We start from the raw sequence: 23,988 nt of genomic DNA on the forward strand, positions 1-23,988 counted from the left end.
AAATCCCCACACAGATGAATAGAGCAGAAGCAATGCTATTCCAAATTAACATGCAAAATGCACATACAATTCCAAACAGCAGTCAGGACTTCAGAGCAGTAACACTGAGCTGCCCAAAGCTGACAGGATGTGTTGTATGCTCCCTATATAAATGCATTTCTTTTTACTCGAGGCCAGGCTTGGCTAGGAAGGCTCCTTCAAGGCTGGTGGTCCCCCCATTCACACACTTTGCTGGTGCCCAGTTTCAAACTCTGGCCAGGAGTTGCCCAATCCTATTTTTGCTAATTAGAGCAGGAATGTAACAGCTGCATCCTCAATAACACAGAGCTGCCTCAGCTTCAGGTTTGGGTTTTACCTTTGCATTTACTGCTCTGAGGAGGTGTTTTACTACCTGGTGTACAATGACACACCTTTCCCCCATTTGCACTTTGTTTCCTGTAAAGGAAAATCTTTAATCCTTCTTAGAAACTGCCTTTCTTTTAGAAATGAAACCTGAGCAACCAAGACGTGACTCTTCTGCACCTGAGACCTTCTGCACCTGCACAGGGGTCCTGCTCTCCACTGCAATGAACACTTCTGTGATGTCTTTTGCTGCTTCTGAATATTTGACTGGAAATAAAAAAAAAATCACGACTCTCATTTTTTGTTCTAATTTCCTTTGCCTGACAATTGTAAGCATTATTTATTTTTTTTTTAATTAAGCAAGTGAAAGAGATGCATTCCCCACTCCTGAGGAGTTGGTCTGCTTGCCATGGAGCAGAGGAGGCAGACAATACCTTTTACTCTCAGCTAAGAAACCCAAGCACTTGAAACAACAGAAAAAAGGGTCCATCCATGTGCCTGTCAAAAACTCAATCCTCAAGTTCCCCTATCCATAAAAAGTTATTTCAGAGAGAAGAACTGGAAAGGAAAAGCAACCCAGAGAATGTTATTAGTGCAGCCTGTAGCTTCTTCCACTTTCTTGTTTTGCAAATGTAACCTTGAAGGAGGTTCAAGCAATCATTAGGAGTTGGACAGTCAGGATTTTTCCAATGCTGCTTCTTACTCAGCTGGATTTATCCTGCAGTCAGCTGCTCCCAAAACACACACACACAAAATAAATAAACAAAAACCCCTTTAAAAACAAGGGGTGTTGCTGAGAAACTATAGATGAAAGCAGAGTAGGGTGTCAAAAAACCAACAGAACTGAACATCATGGCATGGAATGCCTTAAAATGACTGGATCTGATTCAAAGCTGACAACAACCAGATCTGACATCCAGGTATCTCATGCCACAGAGTATGGAATCACCAAATCCCAGAAGGGGTTGGAAACTGAAGCTCATTCAGCCCCACCCCTGCCATGGCAGGGACACCTCCCACTGTCCCAGGCTGCTCCAAATCCTGTCCAGCCTGGCCTTGGGCACTGCCAGAGATCCAGGGGCAGCCACAGCTGCTCTGGGCACAGTGCTACCATGTGGTGGATGAAGCCATGGTCTGTCATGGTTTGGAAAAAAAAAAATATTCCAGCTACTCCATTTATGAAGTCTTTGTGCACAGAGGGATGGTGGTGTAACCTTTATGAACTTCCCAGGACCAGGTTTTAATGGGAGAGTTGAGCTATGCACTGGCATGACCCTTGAAAAAATTCAAAGGCCAGAGAAGAGATCAGAACTTTGTGCCATCATTTATAGTTAAAGCTGCTTGAAGTACTTTCAAGCTACAGTCTGACTCCCACACTAATTTACAGAATTATTCAGGAGAAAAGAAGAAGGAAAGCAGAGCAGAACAAATTCCCTCTTGCCATTATTTCAGAGCTTTTAGCATAACTGCAGAGTTTTGCTAAGCCAACTATTATTACAGTTAAGTCCCATTTTGACAGAGCTTGTGAGAAAGGAAAAAACCATCTTGTTTAAAAATAACAGCCCCCCCCAATCTCAGTAAGTGGAGAGCAGGCAGAGTGAGAAAGCAGCATAGAACAAGGGAAAAGGAAAGTGGCCTTATTAAAGCACATTGGTGCCTCCAACACTCTGCACTCAGCCAAGTTTCACTGCTTTGCTTCACACTACTCAGCCTATTTTGGGGGATGCAGCCTCTCAAACAGAAAAGGTTTCCATAACAGACACAAACACAGCTCTTTCTTACCTGCACAGAACACAGATCTATGCAATTATTCATGAACTGATGTGTACAGACTCTGCACAGATCCACACACCACACTTGTTCCTCTTCTTTTCCAATTAGAATTTCCCAGGAAAGGCCAAGGCTCACCACAAAATTGCCTGTCAAAGTGTGAGATGCCTGAAGCTGTTTGTTTATGGGCTCAGCTCCTTTCCAAAGCCTTGGTGACCACACACACAGAGAAACTGCACTGTAGGGAACACAGGAATGAATCTGCCTCTTCCCTCTACCTGTGTTCCAGGCATTTCCCTGTGCCTGCAGGCCAATTTCCAGTTCTGTAATTGCACCAGCAGTGCCTCCCAGTGGGGATGTTGTAGGATATGCTGGGATGGAGCAGAGGATGCTCCTCAAGTGGCAGAGCTCTGCTGCTCCCCTTGCTCCCCAGAGCTGCTAAATGGCTCCTAAGCCAGGAGCCTGGATCCTGACAGGGGATTGGGGTGGGCAGGGATGGGGTTTTTTGTGCCAGCTCTGTGTGGGATCTTTTCCATACTTCCAGGAGACTCAGTGATGCCAGGGAAACCTGAATGCAAACTTGGGGGCTGGACACAGAGGCTCATTGACTGACACTCCACCTGTGCCTTACTGGGATTGTTCAGAGAAGGCAGAAGGTCCCTGAGGCATCCCCAGGCTCAGCCTGCCCCTGATGGTCCCACAGGACAATGCTGGTGTCCACCAACTGTCCTGGGACCAGTGACTTTGCACTCATGGCACTTTCTGAGGGGACACAGGATCCACTCCCTCAGAGCTGAGAGGGCTCCAGAAGGGCCTTCATATATTAGAAAACTCTCTTGGAGTTCAGCTAAAAAAGCAAAGAGGATATGACTGAAACATCAGGACCAAAGGGTACCTTTCTCTTGCTCCTGGGTCCCTGAGCCTGAGGGTCCCTTTTGTTTCAGTCCAGCTTCTCTCCAAAGGATGGATCTCTTGCCCTGCCCCAGCTTCCCCTGTGACCTGCAGACATAGCACTAAATCTCAAATCCTCCTTTTCCACTCCAGGCTTTCAAATCCAAGCCTCTTGAAAATGTCAAGCAACTCACTCACAACTTCCTGAGAACCACCCAGACAGTTTCCATAGCACCCAGGAAATGTCACAGAAACATGGATTTGTTCTCACTGCAAATACTGCATCAACATCACCTAAAACTCCTCAGTGTGGGGTAAGGAACAGCCAAGGCTGCCCCTAAAGCACTGCCAAAGTGCACTCCTGGCTCTCACTGCCACTGTCAGAAACATCTGCACCGTTAAAGGATTAAAGGATTACAGAGCAAGAAGAAATACACTGACTGCCTAATGCTCTGCATCCTTAGGAACTTTGTGAAATACAATTCCTGCTTGTCTCTCACTTAGGAGTTAGCCAAGGCTTGGAGATTTTGTTTAGGTGGACAGGAAAAGTGTTTCAGATTTGCCACTGAAGGCAAAAGGCAAAACCAAGTTACAAATAAAAACATGTCCCCATGAGACAGAGGGTGCAGGAAGAATATTTGACACTTTGTAACTCTAATACCTGCTCCTTGTAAATCCACTCTTTGTCCCAGTTTGGTAAAGAACTCCCAAAACTGCAATTCCCTGCTATCCTGTGTGTATGCAGCTCCTACCATGGTACACTATGCAGAACCCTCAGGTGGATTTTCATGCAGGTCTAGAGGAACATCCAAACCCCACCCCCTTGCAAAAGGGAAACAGGACATTGAGAAGATAATTCACAGCTTCAGCTGCACACCTGGGAATGCTGTGCTTCCATGGAATGCCAAGAGCATCCTGCTCTTGTGGGGAGAGGGGAGCAGCAGACCCAGACCCAGAGCCCTGATGGTTCCTTCTCCCAAATTACTGCTGGAGCAGCAGGGTAACACACATGGTGCTGGCTGGCTGCAGCACAGACTTTCTCCAAGTCCAGTCCCACAGAGAGGGCTGCAAGCAACTTCATCCCAGGCAGGACAGATGCTGCTGCTGCTTTTGGGATGCTCCTACATCCCATTCCTACTTGCCCAGGGAACAGAATTCTTGCCATGTCTGTTCCCTGCACACAGGCTCAGGAAGCTGTTCTCTTCAACTCCTACTTTTCCAGCAGAATCACAGATTTTATGGTGCAAATTTCATAAAGGACCAGATGAATCCTCTATTTAGCAGCACTTCCACAGATCAGCCCACAGCTCTCATCCCTTTCTGCCAAAAAAAAAATGGGAAGGAACAAAAGACGAATTGCTTGAAACAAGGGAGGAATAGCAAAGAGAAAAAGACTCCAAGGAAATTAAAAACTCAGGAAAATGCTGCTGCAGTTCTGATCTGCAGATTTAAAGACTTAAAAATACTAAACAGTCTTATAGTCCTGGGCAGTCCCTGCAATAAATCCCCTTCTCCTAAAACCAGGTACTGCAGCAGTTCAGGGTAAATAAGCACTTTCCAGAGCTCACTGCACTGAAATCCAGCAAAACGACACAATTATTGAAGGTGAAGCTTGGCATTCCTAATGTATCCAAGATTCACAGTACCAGCAAAATACTATTTTTTTTTTAAAGCAAGCTTTCAGCACTTCTGATGGGAGTGAAATAAAGCCCTAAAGCCTAGTTTAAGAATAAATCCCCCTGTGATGACTGGAAAAGGTACAGTAAGAATCCAGATAAGGACTGCAGCAGAAGCAGAGCTTTATACCTAAGCTACAAGAAGATTTGCAATCAGTTCAAATACAATTAGAAGAGATGCCTGGCACTACCAAGCAGTTCAGTCACCCAACTGCACCAGCACTGGCTCCTTCATAAACTGAACTGTTCCACCAGTGCTGCTGGGTACCAGGAAAAGGTTCTTCCTCTGCCCAGAATGGTCACAGCTCCAAAGCTGCCAGAGCTGCAGGAGCATTTGGACAATGCTCTCAGGCACAAGGTGGGATTTTGGGGTGTCTGTGCAGGGCCAGGAGTGGAACTGGATGATCTCTGTGAGTCCAGGACAGGGGATTCCATGATTCTGTGGTTTAGTGGATAGCAGGATTCAAATGAGCTCTGACTGGCTGTATTGCTTTGATGTCAAATATCCAATAATAACCTGCTCATTTAACCCAAAGAACAGCTTGGGATGAGCTCTAGGAAGGTGCAGTTCAACCCCAACCCCAAGGGAATGGGGGGAACAAAGGGACACAGGACAATGTTGACTGAAGCCTGTGCAAGAACTGCAGCATTTGCCTTGGTGCCAAGCCATGGCTAGAAATAAAGCTCCCACACACTGCTGCTCTGCCTCTCCTCAAATCCACCTACAGCCTCTTTCCAAGCACTTAGGAGATCCAGGGAAACAGAAGTCCCAGGATGAACACAACAAGCAAATAAATTGAAATGTCTGTTGTCCAATACCTCTCAATAACTGAGGATCAAATGCTTAATTATATAAAATGTACCAGGGACACATCTCAGCTCCTCAGTTCCACTGGAACACTTTAATTTTACCTAGTGCCAGTTCTGACAAGCAACAGCCACGTTGTCATGGCAATGACAACACCACACAGTTGTTTTCTGCTCTCCCAATGCACTGGGCACACAGGAGGGTCATTTCCATTGCCATAATACTATATATATATATATATATATATATTTAACCACATTTCTTCACTCTCTTATTCAAGCAAGCTCTTCCCTCCAGAGCGTGGTCACAGACATGGTTTGGCAAACTCTGCACAGTGAGGCACAAATTGAAAGCCTGGGAAAAGAAGAGTGTTTTATATTTAGAAAGGCGGCAGCTGGGGGGGGGAAAGAAGCTGATTTCTGATACACAGATTAACACCCACATGAAGGCTGCTGATACTGCAGAGTGTGCACAAGGCAAGGCCCAGGTGTGACAAGCATCACCTAAGATCTGGATTCACTCACTGGGTCAGATAATCTGCCCTTAAGAAGATGGGCTCTCAGAACTGGCTTTTCTACCTCACAGGTTTAAATACAAAAAGAAATCAATAATTCTCTACTTCACTATTTATTACACTGCATCTAGTCACTGTATATAAATAAATGACTGCCAGCAAGCCTAGGGGTTAGTGAGTGGTTATTGCTACCACAAACAGGGTTAGCCATGGTTAGAACAGAGAGTGATGGCACAGAACAGGCTCTACCTGAGCTCAGGAGGGACTGGTTCAGAGCCTCGGTAACAAATGCAGAGCCTGGTTTTACATTATCCATCTCCAAATCTGATAATCAGGGTCCAGGGAGGGGGCACAGGGACAGACAGAAGGCAAGAGAGGACAAAGTTAAAAATCTCCTGGAGGGACTGAAGGAGACCAACAATTCAATGTGGAGAGACAGCAATTAGAGACAGAGCTGGAGAAATCCAGAGTTCAGTGCTGGGCATGCAGAGCTGGGGCCTCTCTGGGCTGTTCTAGGCCTGAATTGTTCTTGCCCATCAATGTCTGTGTGCAAACAGGAGCAGGAGGGAGGTGATCCACTGAGCTGACAGTGTCAACAGCAGAAAACAATGAGGTGAGCTGATCTAAGCTGAGTGAACCCCCCAGTCCCTGGAAACAGCTGCTGGAGGTGCAGAGGATGGTGCTGGTCTGAGCAGCTGGGCTTGGAGCTGGCTCAGGAGCAGCACAGTGTGGGCAGGTAGTTCCCAGCTCCAGTCCTGCCCATGGCAGCACGTGGCACCAGGTGATCTTTAGGCTCCCCTCCAGCCCAAACCAGTCTGGGATTCTGGGATGCTGTGCACAGACCACCCTAAGCAGGAGTTTTGACTGTAACAGGAAATTAAAAATTATATAAAATAGATGTCAGCTTATGTTGGCAAATGCTGGAGGAGTAATCAGTGATTTTTAACAGCACAGCTCATGCAGGAACAGCCTTTGCTGTGCCTGGGACACCAAAGATTTTGGGCTTGTGGTCAGGGGCACTTCCAGCCCCTGCCTCCCTGTCCAGAGCTCAGCTCATTTATCTGAGCCCAAAAAAGAAGTTCAGACCTAAATGAGCCCAGAAATGAACTTCCCCCTCACACCAGCAAAACCTGAGCAAGACCTCAAGTCTTCATACTTTAAAAAACCCAAATGTTTCTAAATTTCTGGCAGTGGAAGTCATGCAGCCATATCTGTGGGACACAGATATAAATATATAATATAAACCAGCCCAGAGCCCAGGGGTGCTCAGCCAGGGGAGATGTGGCTGCCCAACTCTCCAGTGCTGCTCCTGGAGCAGCCACAGCCAAGTTTGTCATCTCTGTGGCAATTCTGTGACTCACAAAGGGACAGGGCTGTCACAAGGAATTAATTTCACAGGAAAAACTAGCAGTACCACTGATAAGCCTCATAGCTTTGAGTGGAAATATTAGAGCTGCTGTGTTGTCAGAATCTTCCTTCTCACAGCTGAGAAAGAGGGGGACTCAACACTGACCACTTGCATTAAATAACCAGAAAGGTGGCCATTCCTTGTTTTTCTGTTAAAAACATAATTCAAAAGCCTGCCTGAAAAAATAAGACAGGCTAAAGCCTCCTGTATTATCTGAATTTAACTGCTGCTGCTCTTTGGCAGGAATTGCTCTCTGAAGGGCTCAAGGATCCAAGGAACTTGACTATACAAATGGAAAAACATTAAGGAAAAATCTTTTCTCCATATTTGTGTGCCCAAAGGGAGCTTCCTGCTTATAACAAGATTCACTATTCTGATTCACCCCAAATTTTCTGTCAGATTATTTATCAGTGGACATGGCCAGTCACAGCAATAAATTCTTAAAACCTCTATCCCAGTTTCAGCATTCCCTGGCTCCTGTGGGTTTGGGTATGTGCAGTGGAAGAAGCCTCACCTCACTGTCCATGACATATCCCAAATACAAATACACTTGATATATCCCTGTTCTGCCCCTCTGGACTCTCCTTCTGCCTGGAGGGCTCTGAAACCAAATCTTCACACCAGGAACAGGTTTTCTTGTCCTGGAGGGAGCAGCAGGAATGGGAAGCACTGCCTGTTCCCCACTCCACAGGGACACCAGTGGGTGTGTGGGCAAAGGATATATCTGTGTATATTTACATCAATAGTAAATATTTTATAATTATCTCTTTACAATATTTGCAGTTTTCAGACTGACTTAGGGAATCCAAACAACATCCCAGCGGGAGCTGATTTCTGCAAGTGAGGCATTTACTGTAAAAATGATAAATCAACACAACCAATCCCAGATTTTACTGACACCAGGTTATTGCTGTGGGGTTTAGACCAGCACTAGCAGGATCTAAAAAAGACCATGGCAAGGTGAAGCAGCACTCTGAATAAATAAGCCACATATTAGTTCACTCTGGGCACTGTTAGATGTTAGGTGCAAACACCATTCCCTCATTTAAAAAAAAAAAAACAACAAACACCAAAAGGAATTTTGGCTTCTGAAGGTTGTCATGTTCTAACAAACTTCAAGAAATATGTTTAATTCCTCCCCATCACCCTTTTTCATCTTCTCTTTCTTTCACACTGACATTCATACTTGGTCATCTGGCAGTTAATTTCTTTCTTTTTCATCTTTTCAATCTTTTTATGGATTCAAAATGGTTCTAACAACCCCAGAAAAGAGTTATAAGCAGCTTTGTTCTTTCCCTCCTGTATTATTTTATGTCCAAATATCTTTTAAAAAAGCACCTTAGAACAAAGGCTTGTTTTGGTTTCCCCTAAATATCCTTCAGGGCATCAGTGCTACTGACCTGCATGTACAGAAGAAGAAGGAAAGAAAAAGGAGACAGAGAAACAAGGCAAGAATGAAAGAAGGCCAAAGGAATAAATGAAGACATACAAGGGGGGAAATAGCTCCAGGACGCTGGACGGGCTCCATGGGCAGGGGACACTGGGAAGGGAGAAATAAATAAAAAGGAGAAAAGCAAAACAAAAAGCAGCTGGTTAAAATATGAAAATGGGCTCATTTCACACAAAGCTGAGCTAGGCTATGAATAGCACAATATAACACACCCAATCCTTCAAGTTATTTGGTGCTTAACACTTGGGAAATTCAGCAGGACCCAGGAATTCCCACCCTGTGTCCCAGCTCAAAAACCCCCCCAACCCTTTGCATGTTTGACCTTTCAGCACAAGGAACATCCCTGTCCTGCCAAATAGCACAGGGTTTGTTCTATACTGAATTTTCTTATATATTGAATTTTCCTTCATTTTCACTGCTACTAAAGTAGAAGTTGCAAAGAGCAGAGTCCTTGTCTCAGAGCTGTGTTTTGCTGCTGTGTTCTTGAAAATCATGAACTGCAGAGGAGGGAGTCCAGCTCTGCCTCAGCCCAGCCTGTGCTCTGTGTTCTGGTGTGGAGGTGGCACTTGGGGACATGGTCTGCAGGTGCATGTGGCAGTGCTGGGTCAGCATGGAGCTGTGCAGTCTCTGCTGCCTTCCAGCCTGGGGATCCCTGCAGCCCCTGGACAGGGGCAGTGCTGGAGTCAGCCTCCAAACCCCCTCTCTGCCTTCCAGCCTGGGGATCCCTGCAGCCCCTGGACAGGGGCAGTGCTGGAGTCAGCCTCCAAACCCCCTCTGCCTTCCAGCCTGGGGATCCCTGCAGCCCTGGACAGGGGCAGTGCTGGAGTCAGCCTCCAAACCCCCTCTGCCTTCCAGCCTGGGGATCCCTGCAGCCCTGGACAGGGGCAGTGCTGGAGTCAGCCTCCAAACCCCCTCTCTGCCTTCCAGCCTGGGGATCCTTGCAGCCCCTGGACAGGGACAGTGCTGGAGTCAGCCTCCAAACCCCCTCTGCTCCCGATTCCCTGCAGGGTTTTGCTCCTGAGGCTGGCAGGGCTGTCTCAGTTCCTGTCTCAGCAGCAGCTCTGGGTGCTCATCCCTCTGCTTCCTCCCCTGGAAATGGAGACCTGCCTTGGCTCAGCAGATTTCCACTTCATTCAGCTTTGATGGGACACTGGCAGGAGCACCAAACAACTGCTTTGTTTACTTCAGATTAACAAGATTGGTACTAATTATGTACACTTTCACTTCCCCTGTTTTCTTTATAAAAGCACTAATTAAAACATGATGCTCTTATCAGTGTCAAATGGCTGCTCAGCCCGGGCATCTGCAGATTTTAAGCTCTATTTGCACTTTCTTCTTTCTGATTTTTTAAAATAAAACATTGACCACAATATTTTTTTTTTTTTTTATCCAGGGATTAGAAATAAGAGCTTGTTTCAAACCAGGCATGACCTTGTTGTGATTACAACAGGTCAGTGAATGTGTCTCAATTTGCATTTTTGCAGTTAAAATTAATTTTTCCAGCACTGACAAGAGCCTGCAGAAGGTCAGGCCAGAGCCTGTGGCCTGATCCAGAGATAAATTTTCAATCCTCCTGAAATTCAGTGGATTATTTGTATCAGGTGTGCTGACACAGATCAATCTGTTACTGATGTTTTAAAAAGAAAATTAGTCATTCACAACAGCTTGTAATACTGACAGGGGACCTTTTAATGCTATGTCTCATAAGAGCACCTTCACCTCTCAAAATAAATGGATGAGACAGGAATCTGAAAACTCCTCCATAAAGCTGGGCAGAGCTGCTGGGTTATACATTCTTTGTGAGAATGACCCCTGAGACTTTAAAAATGCTTATTTTGGGGGGCAGGGAAGAAAGTGAAACATTACCTTCTAATCCCCCATTTCTTCTCTTCAGCTCTAATTGTCCCCCTGCAAACTGTAGCTTAATTCTGTGTTTCCCCACTGAAAGCAGCTGCTCCCCAGCAGAGACCAAGTGTAAAATCTTCCCCAGAATGACCCTGCCAGGGCCCCTGCAGCAAAGGTGGGTCAGAGGAAGATGCTGCTTGTTAGGAAAAGACAAAAACAAACTGCAGGGATGAGTTAGTTGAGAGATGTGGGTTAAGATACTGCTGAGCTACAAATATCCAGAATTCTGAGGAAGAAAGGGACTGAAAGAGCTGAGACTGCCTGTGACTGAGGAGTGGGGACAACATGAACACACAGGGACATAAACAGACTAATCCCAAAAAAGGGAGATGGACAGAGGGGGATGAGAAGAGTCAGCACAGCCAGAAAGTTCAGGCAATTCACAAATATTCACTAGAAGGAAAATCCAGAGCAGCTATTCACACTTTTCCTTCTGAGCAGCACTGAATATTGAAAAGGTTCACTTCTCTCTGAATATCTGAAATTCAAATGCAGCCTTTATCCTGATCTCTAAAAATCTTCATGAATATGAGCTGATTCCATATATCTGGGCACTGAAATTCAGCTAAGTTGATAATATGAACTATGAACTAGCAGATATCAATCCAATATAATATTTTATTCTAAATATTTTAGGCTAAAAATTATAATTAGAGTATTGTGTCCCACTAAGAATACCAGGAGAATTTAGAGAACAGGAAAATGCCCAAGAAATGTGGGATTTGATGAACCTTCCTAGATCTTCACAGGGCTTTTTACATAAATAGAAACAGTCAGGAAAGCATTTGCATCCCAGCTGGAAAACAAAAAAAGCATTTTCTTAAAGGACTGAACATGAAAAAAGATAGGGCACAGGCTTAGTCCAACACAGGATGGAAAATACCTCTTGACAGGTACCTTTGTTTTCCTGACTCCAAACTTTATTGTCAAATATATTTGAGAAGTGACTTGGAGCAAAACTGGTATTTTTTCATATGACTCTGACTGTTCAGAAGTGAATAAAAAGCTTTTCTGTATGGCCCATTTTCCATCACTTATCCCAGGCCCTGGCTCCATCACTTCTGGTACAAAGCATGTCCTGCCACAGCCCATGAAAATATTGTTTCCAAAAGCAGAGTTTGCCCTCAATCCCAGCCCTCCTCTGCCTGCCCTGTGTTTCATCTCCATGGAACTGCAGTCACTGCCCTGCACTGCAGACCACTGCAATATTTCATGGCTTCATTAAAATGCTGTCCCCATCCCTTGTGCACATCAAACCCTCTAATTATAAATAATAATAGAAACCCAGGGCAGGAAGTTCCCTGCTTTCCATCTGCTTTTCATTAGGTTCCTCAGCCCAGCCAGATCCAGGGACAATTAAGCAGCACGAGGAGTTCTGTGTTTGGAAATTCCTCTGTGGCAAAGAGCTTTACTCTGCACATACACAATGTCCTGCATGCTCCACACATCATATTTTGATTAAAGAAATCAAAGTTGGCCTGCTGATAAGTGCAGCTCATCAAGGCCAAACCTAAAACTTCACATTAATTCAAGATGAAATACCCTGCTGATGTCAAATGAGGACAACAGCTCCGAGTGAGACATTTAGGAAAGTCTCTGTTCCCTGGGGACACAAACTGATGTTTTAAATACAGGTACACAGAGAACAGTCATTAATGGGGGTATTGAAGTGCATGTGTGTATAAGGTAATTGTATATTGGAAAAGACAAAATGCAGGAACATGGGTGAGGAAAAGTGCATTAATTAGCCCAGCAATGCATTCCCACTGGCCCTGCAGGGTGCTCTTGGGGAGATCCAGTTTCCCATCTGGCAGCACCCAGGCTGCTCCAGCACCTCAGTCCTGCCCTGTGCCACTTCCCTTGGCACACCCGGAGCTGGAACTCCTTCCTGCCTTCCTCCTCTCACCCATCTCACACAGCACTTCATCCAGCCAGAGCTCCTGGAGTCCTGCAGCACCACATCCAACATTCCCCAACTACAGGAACCTCATCCCTGACTCCTCTCCCACCAGCTTTTGCAGCATCAAGGAAGGAATTTGAGACTCCTGCCAACATCACCCAAGTGCTGTCACTTCCCAAGGTGCACAAAGAATGCACCCAAGGAGTGGCATCAGGAATTCTGTCTGCAGAGGAGGGGCAGGGTGACAGAATCAGCTGCACCATTCCTTACATCTCAAAGCTCATTAGAGTTCTCCTAGAGCAGCCACACAACAACCATCAGGGAAGGTCAGGGGACACCCTTGTGACTTGGCAGTATCTTCCAACTTACTCCTTTTCATGGGACATGGGATTGTGGTGACAACTTTATACCAAACATTTCCCAGGGCTGAAAAGGGAAATCCACCCCCAGCACGTTGTTGAAGCCAAATACAAACTGTTCATCCATTCTGCTCCATTATCTCCCTCTTAGGCAGACACTGCTCCCCAGCAGCTCAGCACACTGTCCTGCCTTGCAAAGCAGGCTGTAACCAGAAGTATGGATTCTATCACCATCTGTTAAAACCAGCTGGGGCAGTGATCTTTATCTTTCCACAGCCCATCCTCCCTCCAGGAGATATCTCCTGTTCATGCCCAGTGAGTCCCAGTGCATGACTGATAAAATTCCATCATCCCACTGGGAGATGCTCCAGCCAGGGGAGGAGCCAAGCCTTTCCTACCCAGAGAAAAACTGAGATTTTGGACACCAAGGTACCTTCTTTCCACTGGATTCCAGAGGAAAGCCAGACCTTTCTACATCATCCCTGGACCTTCAGAGGAAACTGCACCTTCTCCAGGAGCACTGCTGCAGCTGAACCACATCTGCCACTGCAGGAGGATGCAGCACCATTGAATGGGACTGCTGCCACCACCCTGACTGACTGATGGGTGTCAGCTTGGATTCTGACTCTGGCAGTGTTTGGGATTGTTCTTTGTAATACTGCATTTCTATTTTAATTTTCCTAGTAAAGAACTGCTATTTCTATTCCCATAACTTTGTCCAAGAGTTCCTTAATTTCAAAATTATAATAATTTGGAGGGAGGGGGTTTACACTGTCCATTTCAAGAAAGGCAGAAGCCTTTCTTAACAAACACCTGTCTTTCAAACCAGGGCACACACCAAACTGCCTGAGTCAGGTTTAACAATAAACACTTGCTGGTGCTTAGGGTGAAAGCTGCCTTTCCTGCTTTAGCTGACAGAGCAGTGACTGAGCACAGGCAGGTCCTGGATCCAGGGAATGCCCATCTCTGTGCCTCTGATTCCAAATGCATATTCCCAGGAATGTCAGAGGCTGCCAATGCCAATGGCTGAGGACACCCTTGCCCCAACCTGCCAGCTCTCCAAAGCACACAGATCACTGCAAAGCATTCACAGCTTGGGCAATCCATGACTTTCTATCAAACTCCAGAGCTCTGAGCTGTTAAAATGCTGTTATTTCCCTTGGTAGAAGTCAAGCTTTTGAATTTGTTTTAAACTACTAAGTCAGCAATCTGCCAAGATAAGGAACATGGTTAAAATATATAGAAGAGGGATGAGAAGCATACCAGTTCAACACCAACTCCACTTCCCAGCTGCTTGGCATTTTAAGAAAGAACAGCACATTCAAACTTCTTCTCAAAACTAAAGATATATTACAGAGCTCTCAGTTATGCCAGCACACCTAATGCCAATCACTTGGAATGCTGAAAGGATGGGAAGGTTGACAGTAGAGTCAGATCCAAAATCCCATTCTCTGTTTATTTTTTCTTTCTTCAGCAGAGCTTTGGATGAATTTACCTGTTTTTCCTACAATACAGAACTCTCCAGAAGGCAGGAGGAAGCAGATGGAGCCATGTACCCAGAGCACAAGCAACCAGCATTCCAATTCTGTTACATCCAACTTCCTGCACTTATCCTCAAGCAGAAAGAACCTTCCAGTACCAAGGTGATCTATTCCATCTGATCAGCACAAATATTCTGGCTCATCTATGTTCTGTATAAAAAATCCTGACGTGCAACACTCCCTTGATCACCCAGAACTGGGATCATGGTTTCTCTCATTACAGACTGCTCAAAGTATCTTGAAATTCTGACCTTGGAGTCCAACAGGTCATTGACACAGGCCTGTAGAGCAGGTGAAAAACATTCAACAGTGGGAACTCCCCAGAGAGGGGCAACGTGTGGGTGACTGACACACAGAGAGGGGCATGAGGATGTGCAGGGGATGATCAACACTCAGGACACGTGTGGAGGAGTATTAAACATGGAACACACAAAGAGAACTCCAGTCCAGTTCACTGCATCCAAAAATCTGATTTACACACCTGGTTTTGGCACCGAATTGGTCACAGACTGAGGGACTTTGTCGTTGATGAGTTCAACACATTCACTGGGAAAGAATCCAACCTGGAGTGAAACAGAAAGAGAAAATGGAGTGTTATGATCTGGATGTTCAACCACCATCTCCCCTCAACTCCCCCTGCCTGATGCTCCCTGACATTATCCAGCACCAAATGACCAGCAGCCATGGACAACTGCAGGTTCTGCTCTGCTGCCAGCACCCTGAGAGAGAACAATCTGAGAGCCCAAGGCACTGCAAGCTCCTGGAGTGATTAACTTCAAAGGTTAACTTGCAGTGTCCCTGCACTGACCTTTAACTCAGCATTTCTCCCTGCAGCCTCTCAAAGGCAGAAAGGCTGGAGAGTCCCTCTAAAGCAGCATAAGAGTTAAAGGCTATGGGGAAGGATCCTAAGGTTTTCTTGGAGTAGGATGTGCCTGCAGACATTCCCATGCCACTCAGGAGGAGCTGCTGTACCTGGGGAGAAGTGAAATTATTTCCCTTTCCCTGCTGGAAGATTCAAGCTAAGCTGTGACCAGAGAAGAATTTGGCACTTCCTTGCACCCCACCTTCTCTCTTACTTCCCAGCATCTTTCTTCTTACTCAGACCAGAGCAGACCTTTGGTAACTTTAATCCATGGTCCATCTTTCCCCACATTTTCTCTGTGTTTCTCACCCAGCACAACTCTTGCATTGTGAGATGATGTAACTCAGGCATCACCACCTCCCCTGACTCCTCATCTGAGGCAGGGCAGGATTCCCTGTCCCATGTCAGTGACTGGGACAGGTGGAAGCACCAAGTTTGCTCAAACACCACAGGAACATGAAGGAAAGAGCCAGAGGATGGGTCCTGAGCTCATCTGAGCAGAACTGAGCCAGGACTGTGCCAGTCATGTCAGCACATCCATGAGATCTCTGGAGGCACAGGGCAGTTAGCACCAAGCCTGGCAGACAGTCCCTCCTCTATTAATTCATCTCACACAATTCCCTTTTGTCTCCATGGGAAAAAATATTGATCTTCTTCCTACTCCAAGTTGATTTTCACTCACCAACCTCCCAGCAGTTAGGTGGCAGTGTCATGTGTGGGATATCCAGACTGAAGTTATTCCAAATTCCCCAAAGGAACAACAGTTATCAGAGCACACACCTTCCTCTTCCCACACCCCAACATCCAGCAGGGCAGTGTTCTGCACAACCACAAGGACAAGCTGTCACCCATTACACAGTGTCACAAATTTGAAAGTGTCAGGACTCTGGGGGCTCAGGGCAGAACCTGCAGTGTCAGCACTCTGGGCCAGCAGCACCCAGGCTCTGAGCTGGGCTCCTCTGAACTGTGCATCACCAGGGACTCACAGAACCCACCCCAAACCCAACCACTACCCCAGTTGGGTGTACCACCACTGCAAGGACATGGCATCCTGGAGTTAGGGAACACATTGGGGGCTTCTGTGCAGTTTATAGACAGAAATGTGCCAATTAACAGCAGAAAATGAGCATGAACAGCAGCATCACATAGAGAGGTCCTTCCTCTGGCAGTTCATGGCTCAGGAGTCTGCTCTGTTGGGAGATGCCAAGGAACAGGTTGAGTGGCACAGACACTGAAGTGCTGGTGTTTAATCAAAATAAACTTCATAGTTTTAGATAATGGAATACCACCATGGGTTGGGAAGGGACCTTAGGTATCATCCAGTTCCACCCTCTGCCATGGGCAGGGACACCTTCCACTGTCCCAGTTGCTCCAAGCCCCAATGTCCAACCTGGCTTTGGGCACTGCCAGAGATCCAGGGGCAGCCACAGCTGCTCTGGGCACCTGTGCCAGGGTCTCATCCTTCTCACAGGAGGAATTTTCTCCCTATATTCAACCTAAATTTCTCTTTTTTCCATTTTGAACCATTTGAACCATTCCCCCTTGTGCAGTCACATCAGTTCCTGATGCCAAGTCCCTCTCCACCTTCCTTTGTAGTTTCTCCAGACACTGGAAGGTGCTCTGAAGTCTCCTCTCCTCTCCCTCTCCCTCTCCTTCCCCTTCCCCAGGCTGAACAGCCCCAGCCTGACAACTTCACTGTAGCTGAGACTCTCTGCTGGACATTTCCCATGTGAGAGATACAGGAGGCAATTTCTAAACTGGGAAAGATGCACAGATCCAGGGAAGGTCAGCCCACCACACAGACATCACCTGGGAAACTCCACAGCTGGAGTGATGAAGTTTCCATCATTTTCATTGATTGCCCACATTGAATGTGTAAAGAAACCCAAAGTCCTGGGACCCCAACCTGCCACTAATCATCTAAATCTGGATCTAAACCCAACCCCAGATCCCACACTATTGAACATTTATATCAAATGCTGGGCATGAAATCAAAACTCATTTGCCTTTGACTGTTAACACAGTATTTCTCTCCTGTTTCTGGATGCACTGAAAACACAGTAACCAGGAATTCAGAAATGAAAGACCCTGGATGGTTATGTCATTGCTTCCAGATATCCCAGAACTTTCTCAAATCAAGCGTTCTACGTGTTCTCCATGTATCACTTTTGCCATGTTAGCATCAATAATTACAATGGGATTTTTAGGGGCAAAGAATTGTGCTGGCTCCCTAATGTTAACTAACTTCTAAAAATTAATTATAATTTCAGACTTACTTATTCTAACTTTTCTTGCAAGATGCCCAGGAGATCCTTGTTGGGGTTTTAACCCACAACTTGTGCCTCATTCCCACCCACTTAAAAGTGCTACTTTCCCTCCCATGGGAGGTTTTCCATGATTTTGTATAAATAAATGAGTTTGGTCCAAGAGTTAATCTCAACAGATGTAGCAAAGCACTATTAGAGCTTGAGCCAGGATTAAAGGATTTGGCAATGTAGGAAAATTAATAGCCAGGGTAGTATATATATTTAGATAAATGCAAGGTCATCTAAAGGTTAAATATATCACTGCAGACCTTCAGCAGAGGAGGCAGGTACAGGCTGCTGGTACATGAGAACTGTTCTGCAACCCCTATTGCAGCTTTATCTTTGCACTGCTATGCCAGTGGCTGCTACAGCTGAAGGACACAAGAGGCTTTAAGGGGGAAAGTCAGAGCAACAATGAAAATTTTCAGTTTATGGGGAGAGAACTCAAACAAATTAGGAAGTACCAGCAATGCCAATGGCACATGAAATATTGTTTGAGACATTTGGATTGGGTTTTTTGGCCTTGATATAATCTAAAGTATGGACTCAATTGAAGTAAAAAAGTTTTCTCTTTTCATTTTAAATCTGATGACAGTCTAGCAAAACCTGACAGGGAAACTGCAACTTTTTATGGCCTGCTTGGTCTTTCTGAGCAGAATTTTCACTATTTGCCAAGTGACTACACAGAGAGCAGGACACCCTCACCTGATTCCCAAAGGAGCTCCTGCTGAAATGCTCTTCCACTGTAGAGCACAACTGACAGGAGGAACAGACTGTTACTCCTCTTATCCCACTCCTGTTAAAGAGACTTGAACACCTGGGCCACAAAACTAATTTGATTTCTTTTATTCACAAAAAACTGTCTGTGTGGGATGGTCCTTGCTGATTATCCATTCCTGACTAGTGTGCCAGCAGCACTTTGGGAAAGCAGGGAGCTGGAGAGGGACTGGGGACAAGGGATGGAGGGACAGCACACAGGGAATGGCTCCCACTGCCAGAGGGCAGGGATGGATGGATACTGGGAAGGAATTGTTCCCTGGGAGGGTGGGCAGGGCTGGCACAGGGTGCCCAGAGCAGCTGTGGCTGCCCCTGGATCACTGGCAGTGCCCAAGGCCAGGATGGACATTGGAGCAGCTGGGACAGGGGAAGGTGTCCCTGCCCATGGCAGGGGTGGGTCTGGATGATCCCTAAGGCTCCTCCCTACCCAAACCATCCTGAGATTCTGTGGAATTGGGACCTGCAGTCCCAGAACCAGTTGAAGCTGTTGCAATCACAGCCTGATTAAAAGCAGCCCAGACCCCCCTGGCTGCACAGCCTGGTTTTGTTACCTCTCCAGCAGTGCAGGTTGTGGGGCAGCTCTGCACCTCAGCAAACTATTCCTAAAAATCAGAATAATTCAGGACAACCAAAGGCAGTTGTGCATCAAACACGAGCCTGTCCCCAATGACTCAGCTCCCTGACACAGAGCTACTGATTGAAAAGACAAAGCATGAAGCAAAAGCAGAGCAGAACAAAGAGAGCTGAAGGCTGTTAATGTGGAGGTGGCTGTAATTTAGGTAACAATCTTACAGAGAAAGCACTGACTCACACTGAGGGCATTGGAAGAGAAAAAATCATTTTACTTGAAGCAGAGCAAATGCTAAGAAGCCTCATGGGTTGTTTTTCACACAGGATTAGGTGTGTTGCAATGCAGTCCTGAGCTCAGGTATGCAGAGAGCAGGCAGGTGCCAGAGAAGTGTGATGGATACAAAGCCAGTGAGTCATCCCTGAAGGACAGCTCTGGCTGGCAGAACACTCTGAATTCCACCTGAATCCAAGCTGCAGGTGTTGCAGCCTGTCAGATCTGGTTTTTGGCTCACACCTGCACAGCTGCCTCCAGTTCCTCACCACAGCCCTCCCATTATCCCAAGGGATGCAGGACAGGCAGGAGTGAAGGCACTTCTGCCTGGGCACACACAGCTCACACCTGCTTCAAATGCACAAAAACAGTTCAAGTCAAGAAGTAATTTTTTCCCTTTTCAGTGAAACAAGAAATTTTTTCCCCTGTTCTTGCTCTCCTCCTATCAAGACATGATTTATAATGGAAGCTGTGGTTGCTTGATAAAACCCTGCTCCTTCCCTAACATGAAGCAAAAACCCAGTAACAGGACAAGCTGTCCAAACATTTGGTGGCAGGACCTCCTCCTTTTATCTGCTCTCAGAATCACAACTATCTGGCAAGAGGGCTGTGTTGATTTATTTTATTAATTCAAATGACTGGATCAACAGATTGCTATCATTGCAATGTTCCTAAACAAGAACAGAACTGTTTGCCTCTAACAAATGGTTTAGAGGCTGCACAACTTCATCTGTCCCTACACCTCTTGCTGTAATAACATTCTTCACCTACACACTTTTTTTGAGCATCCATCAAGCATACACTTCTGTCTGTAACTCATCTCTAGGTCTGCTGTAGCAACAACAGAGATAAATTCCCTTTCTCTGAATTCTCACTTTTCCTGCCATCAAAAGCCTTTGTTCCCTCAGGAAATGTACACTTTCTGTACATTCAGAGCTCATGAGCCCTGAACTCGACACACAGGTTAAGACAGAGCTGCATCTCCATGGTGTGTGTGGCTGTCACCTGATCACACTGTGACCACTCCTGCTTGCAATTAAGGACACACAAGATTACTCCATCCCCAGTTCTCTGTTAGCCAGAATATGGTGCTGTATTTCTGCAGCTGCTCATATCTGTTGTGTCAGGAGCCTGACTGTGCAGGGACACAGAAAAATCCCTTTTCAGGCAGTTTGCTCATCACCTTATTTTTATGCTGGGAAAGCACAACAGGATCACTGTGGTCTGAGAGGCACAAAGCTGGCACAAACTGCAGAAGGGCTGCCTTGCTTCTGTGCCTTTAATCAGCACTGCTATTGTCCAGACCTGGTCCCAGTGTCAGCCAGCCTGATGGTCACACTGAATTAAGGGATCTACATCCCACACAGGGATTCCAAACCCTGTGCAGTGTCCACACTCAGGCACACACACAGAGTAGCTTTGTTTTGCTTTACTGATTCACTTGGAAGTTAATCATGGCACAGGTTGATCATTCCAAGCACTAGCACAGCATTGAATTGATTGAGGGTTGGAACTGATGTCTGAGATCCCTTCCACCCCAAGCCATTCTGTGATTCTATGACAATACAGCATATTCAGCTTTAAGACTTCTAAGGTTAGAACACAAATCCAGTAAAGGCAAACACGGTTCAGAAGCAGAAGTTTGTTGAAGTAGTACCAGTGTGTGAGTCTAGAAGCAAATGGAATTTCAGAGCAGGTTTTCTATGCCCATGCTGCTCTGATTCCACAAATGAGATGTCACCTGAACTCCCACCCCTAACACAAAACCAGCAAAGCTGTGTCTCCCATGCCCAGACAGCACGGGGATGCTGCAACTAGTGCTGGGATCCAGCTGGGATTGGGAGATCCAACTGCTGGGCATTGACAACAGCTGGGCCACAGGCTGGCTCTGGCACAGAAAGGGAAAACCTGAGGAGCCTTGAGAAGACTTTCCATGCCAAATTACACAAGTGTCTGCTCAATCCTGAGCCTCTGCAAACTCCTCATCCCACCCACTCACAGCCAGCAGCTGCAGATGGAAATCCCTGTGGCTGAAAGCAGCTGAAATGTGAGATGGCACAAGTCAGTCCCTCAACCCCCAGGGGCTCTGGGGCTTGCTTGGTTAAAAGAGACTTTTAAAGCTTTTGCATTTCCTAACAGCAAACTCCAAAGGATTAAAAACTCATTGGAAGGACAGTGCCATTTCAACACACAAGGTTTGGTACCTAACCCCCAGGTATGCTTAGGACCTTTTGAAAAATTCAGTCTCCATCTCTGTGCTGTGACATTTACAGGGACCAGAAACATTGACACCACATAATAAACACAGACATGGATGGGTGGCTTGTCCAAGTCAGCAGCACTGTTTCATCAGCTGGAATTCTCCAAATTCTCTATGTTCTGCCTGATCTGGTTTTAGCTACTGGAAGGAAGGGGATGATGTGAGTAACAGTGTCAGCTGCCTTGGAGAGGGTGCAGCACAAGCTTCCACTGCCATCAGGCCAGCTGTCCATCACAGGCCATGGCCAGTCCTCCTTCCATGGTGAGGGGGGAAGGAAACTTCCAGTGGAGAGCCTGTGTCTGCTCCAGCCCCAGCCCAGAGAGAAGAGAAGTCCCCTTACACCAAGGCAGGGACACCCTGCTCATCCCAGGCATGGCAGCTCCAGGAGCACAGCACTGAGCTCCTGCTTTTATTCCAGTCCCACTGCCATGGCTGTGCTGGTGCCTACCTGGAACCCATGTTTTCCTCTCCACCACGAGGTCAGCTCCTTTGGTGGCATGTCAATGACAGACACGATGTCCCCCACCTGCAAAAGGTTGACAGCATCAGTCACAGCCAGGAGGAGAGCACAGTTCCCATAACCACAGTCTCAGGACTGCAAAAAACTGCAAAACTCTGGAGCAGCTGCACATCTGCCTTTGCAGAGCCAAGCTGGGAGTGGGACATTATCCAGCACACAGGATCCAGCTGTTCCTAAGGAAAAGGACCTGAGGAGCAGCAGGCCCCTGGCAAGGGCTACAGAAGAGTTCTGGTTAAAGTGTCAAACACTTGGGAGAACCTGCTCAAGTAGCTGAGCTGATTTTTACTCCCTGCCCTATCCAGGTGTCTGTGGGCACTCTCATGTCTCCTTGCCCCCTCTCTCAGCAAAGAGTGCAGAGCTGAATCTGCAGCTCCCAAACTGCCCCAGATGAGCTGCCCAGGGTTAGGAAGTGAACAGAGGAGAAGTGGTGCTACAGCAATGGGATGGAAAATGGCCAAGGACACCAGACAGGTTTTCTGAAGCTTTGCTCATTCCCATAAAAATATAATACTGCAATGGTTCAAAAAGAAATCAGTATAATCAATACTAAATTTGGCTTGGTTTGAATCAGACTCTGTGTGGCCTCCATTACAGAAAATGAGAAAGGACAGCACCTAAATAAATACTGCAGGTAGTTAGGGCAAAAATTCATGCCAGCAATGCCCAACTTTCAGCAGATATTTTAAACTGATTGATCTCAAAATGTTTCACAGAAAACACAACACAATCCCTGTTTGCAGACAGAGATGAGACCTGGGGAAATTATTTCCTCCAGAGAATAGTGAACCAAAAGCACAGCAAATGTCCATGAAGGAACTGCTGCCACCACAGGAGCAGAGACACTGAGGATGTCCCTCAGAACTGGGGAGCAAAGCCCAGTCAGCTGCTTGTGCAACTGCCCATTAGAAATTTAGAATAGTACACACAGAGATAATTTGGCTGAGGGGGCAGGACTGAGCACTGTAAAACACCTGATCCTGTTCTGTGTCAGTCCTGCTGAGGTGTCTCACTGCACACCCTTGGAAGCCACACGTGCCTCAGTTTCCCCTCTGCACAGAGCAAGATGTACAAGCAGGAAGTGCCATTTCAGGGCTCTCACAGCTGCCAAGCAGCCTGGATCCTGTGCTGCCTGCATCCCAGCTCAGAGCTGCTCTGACCACCCCTTCTTTGGGGAATGCCAATACTGCCTTGACTCCAGCACCAACAAACCCCTGGCAGCACCAGACTATCACTGTTATTTTTAATTCCTGTGCTGCACACCAAGGATGTGATTGCAAAGCTCCTCAGGGTGTTTTGTAGAAACAGAACCATTGCACAGGGCAACCAGAGCATAATTATTGCTTTTTGGGTAAAACAGATAACTGCCAGACAACCAAAAGGTTCCAGAGTCTGATCTGGAGATCTCAGATGGGATATGGAACAACCCAGAGCTACTCTGGGGCTACTAGAAGGTGACCCTGCCACTGGCAAGGGGTGGAATGGGATGGGTCTTAAGATCCCTCCCAAGCCAAACCATCCTGAGATTCAGGGATTTGCTCCACAGCAGCTCCTGTGCTGGATTTTCAGACCAGTTTTAGTTCATCACCTGCCCTTGAAGTAGCAATCCTTTGCCAGTGTGGTTCTTTACTTCTCATGGGGGCAGAAGCTCTTAAAAATGGTTAGCAACAGGGACTTGCTCAGAGGAACCCAGGTGGTGTAACCTGGGCAAGGAGAATGAAACTTGTGTCCACACACACAGGGACAGGCCCTGAAGAGAAAACAAACAGGCTGTGCTCAGGGACAGCCCAGAGAAGCTGGCAGGAGCTGGTTAATCAGAAATAGTAATGCCAAGTAAAGCTGTATTTTATAGATGACTGAA

At 46.5% G+C, this 23,988-nt stretch overlaps 1 protein-coding gene across 4 annotated transcripts in view; it reads right to left on the reverse strand.

Annotated features, from left to right (window-relative positions):
• ARHGAP32 (Rho GTPase activating protein 32) overlaps positions 1-23,988 on the reverse strand; it is a 236,236-nt gene that overhangs the window by 49,768 nt on the left and 162,480 nt on the right. For all 4 annotated transcript variants that reach the window (XM_079326642.1, XM_079326640.1, XM_079326641.1 and 1 more), the window contains 2 exons: positions 22,059-22,136; positions 15,046-15,127 (listed from right to left, as the gene is read on the reverse strand). In XM_079326642.1, coding sequence (XP_079182768.1) covers positions 15,046-15,127; positions 22,059-22,136 — 160 coding nt within the window. The remainder of the gene's footprint in view (positions 1-15,045; positions 15,128-22,058; positions 22,137-23,988) is intronic.

Source organism: Erithacus rubecula (genome assembly GCF_903797595.1).
Source record: "Erithacus rubecula genome assembly, chromosome: 25".
NCBI classification, from domain to species: Eukaryota; Metazoa; Chordata; class Aves; order Passeriformes; family Muscicapidae; genus Erithacus; species Erithacus rubecula.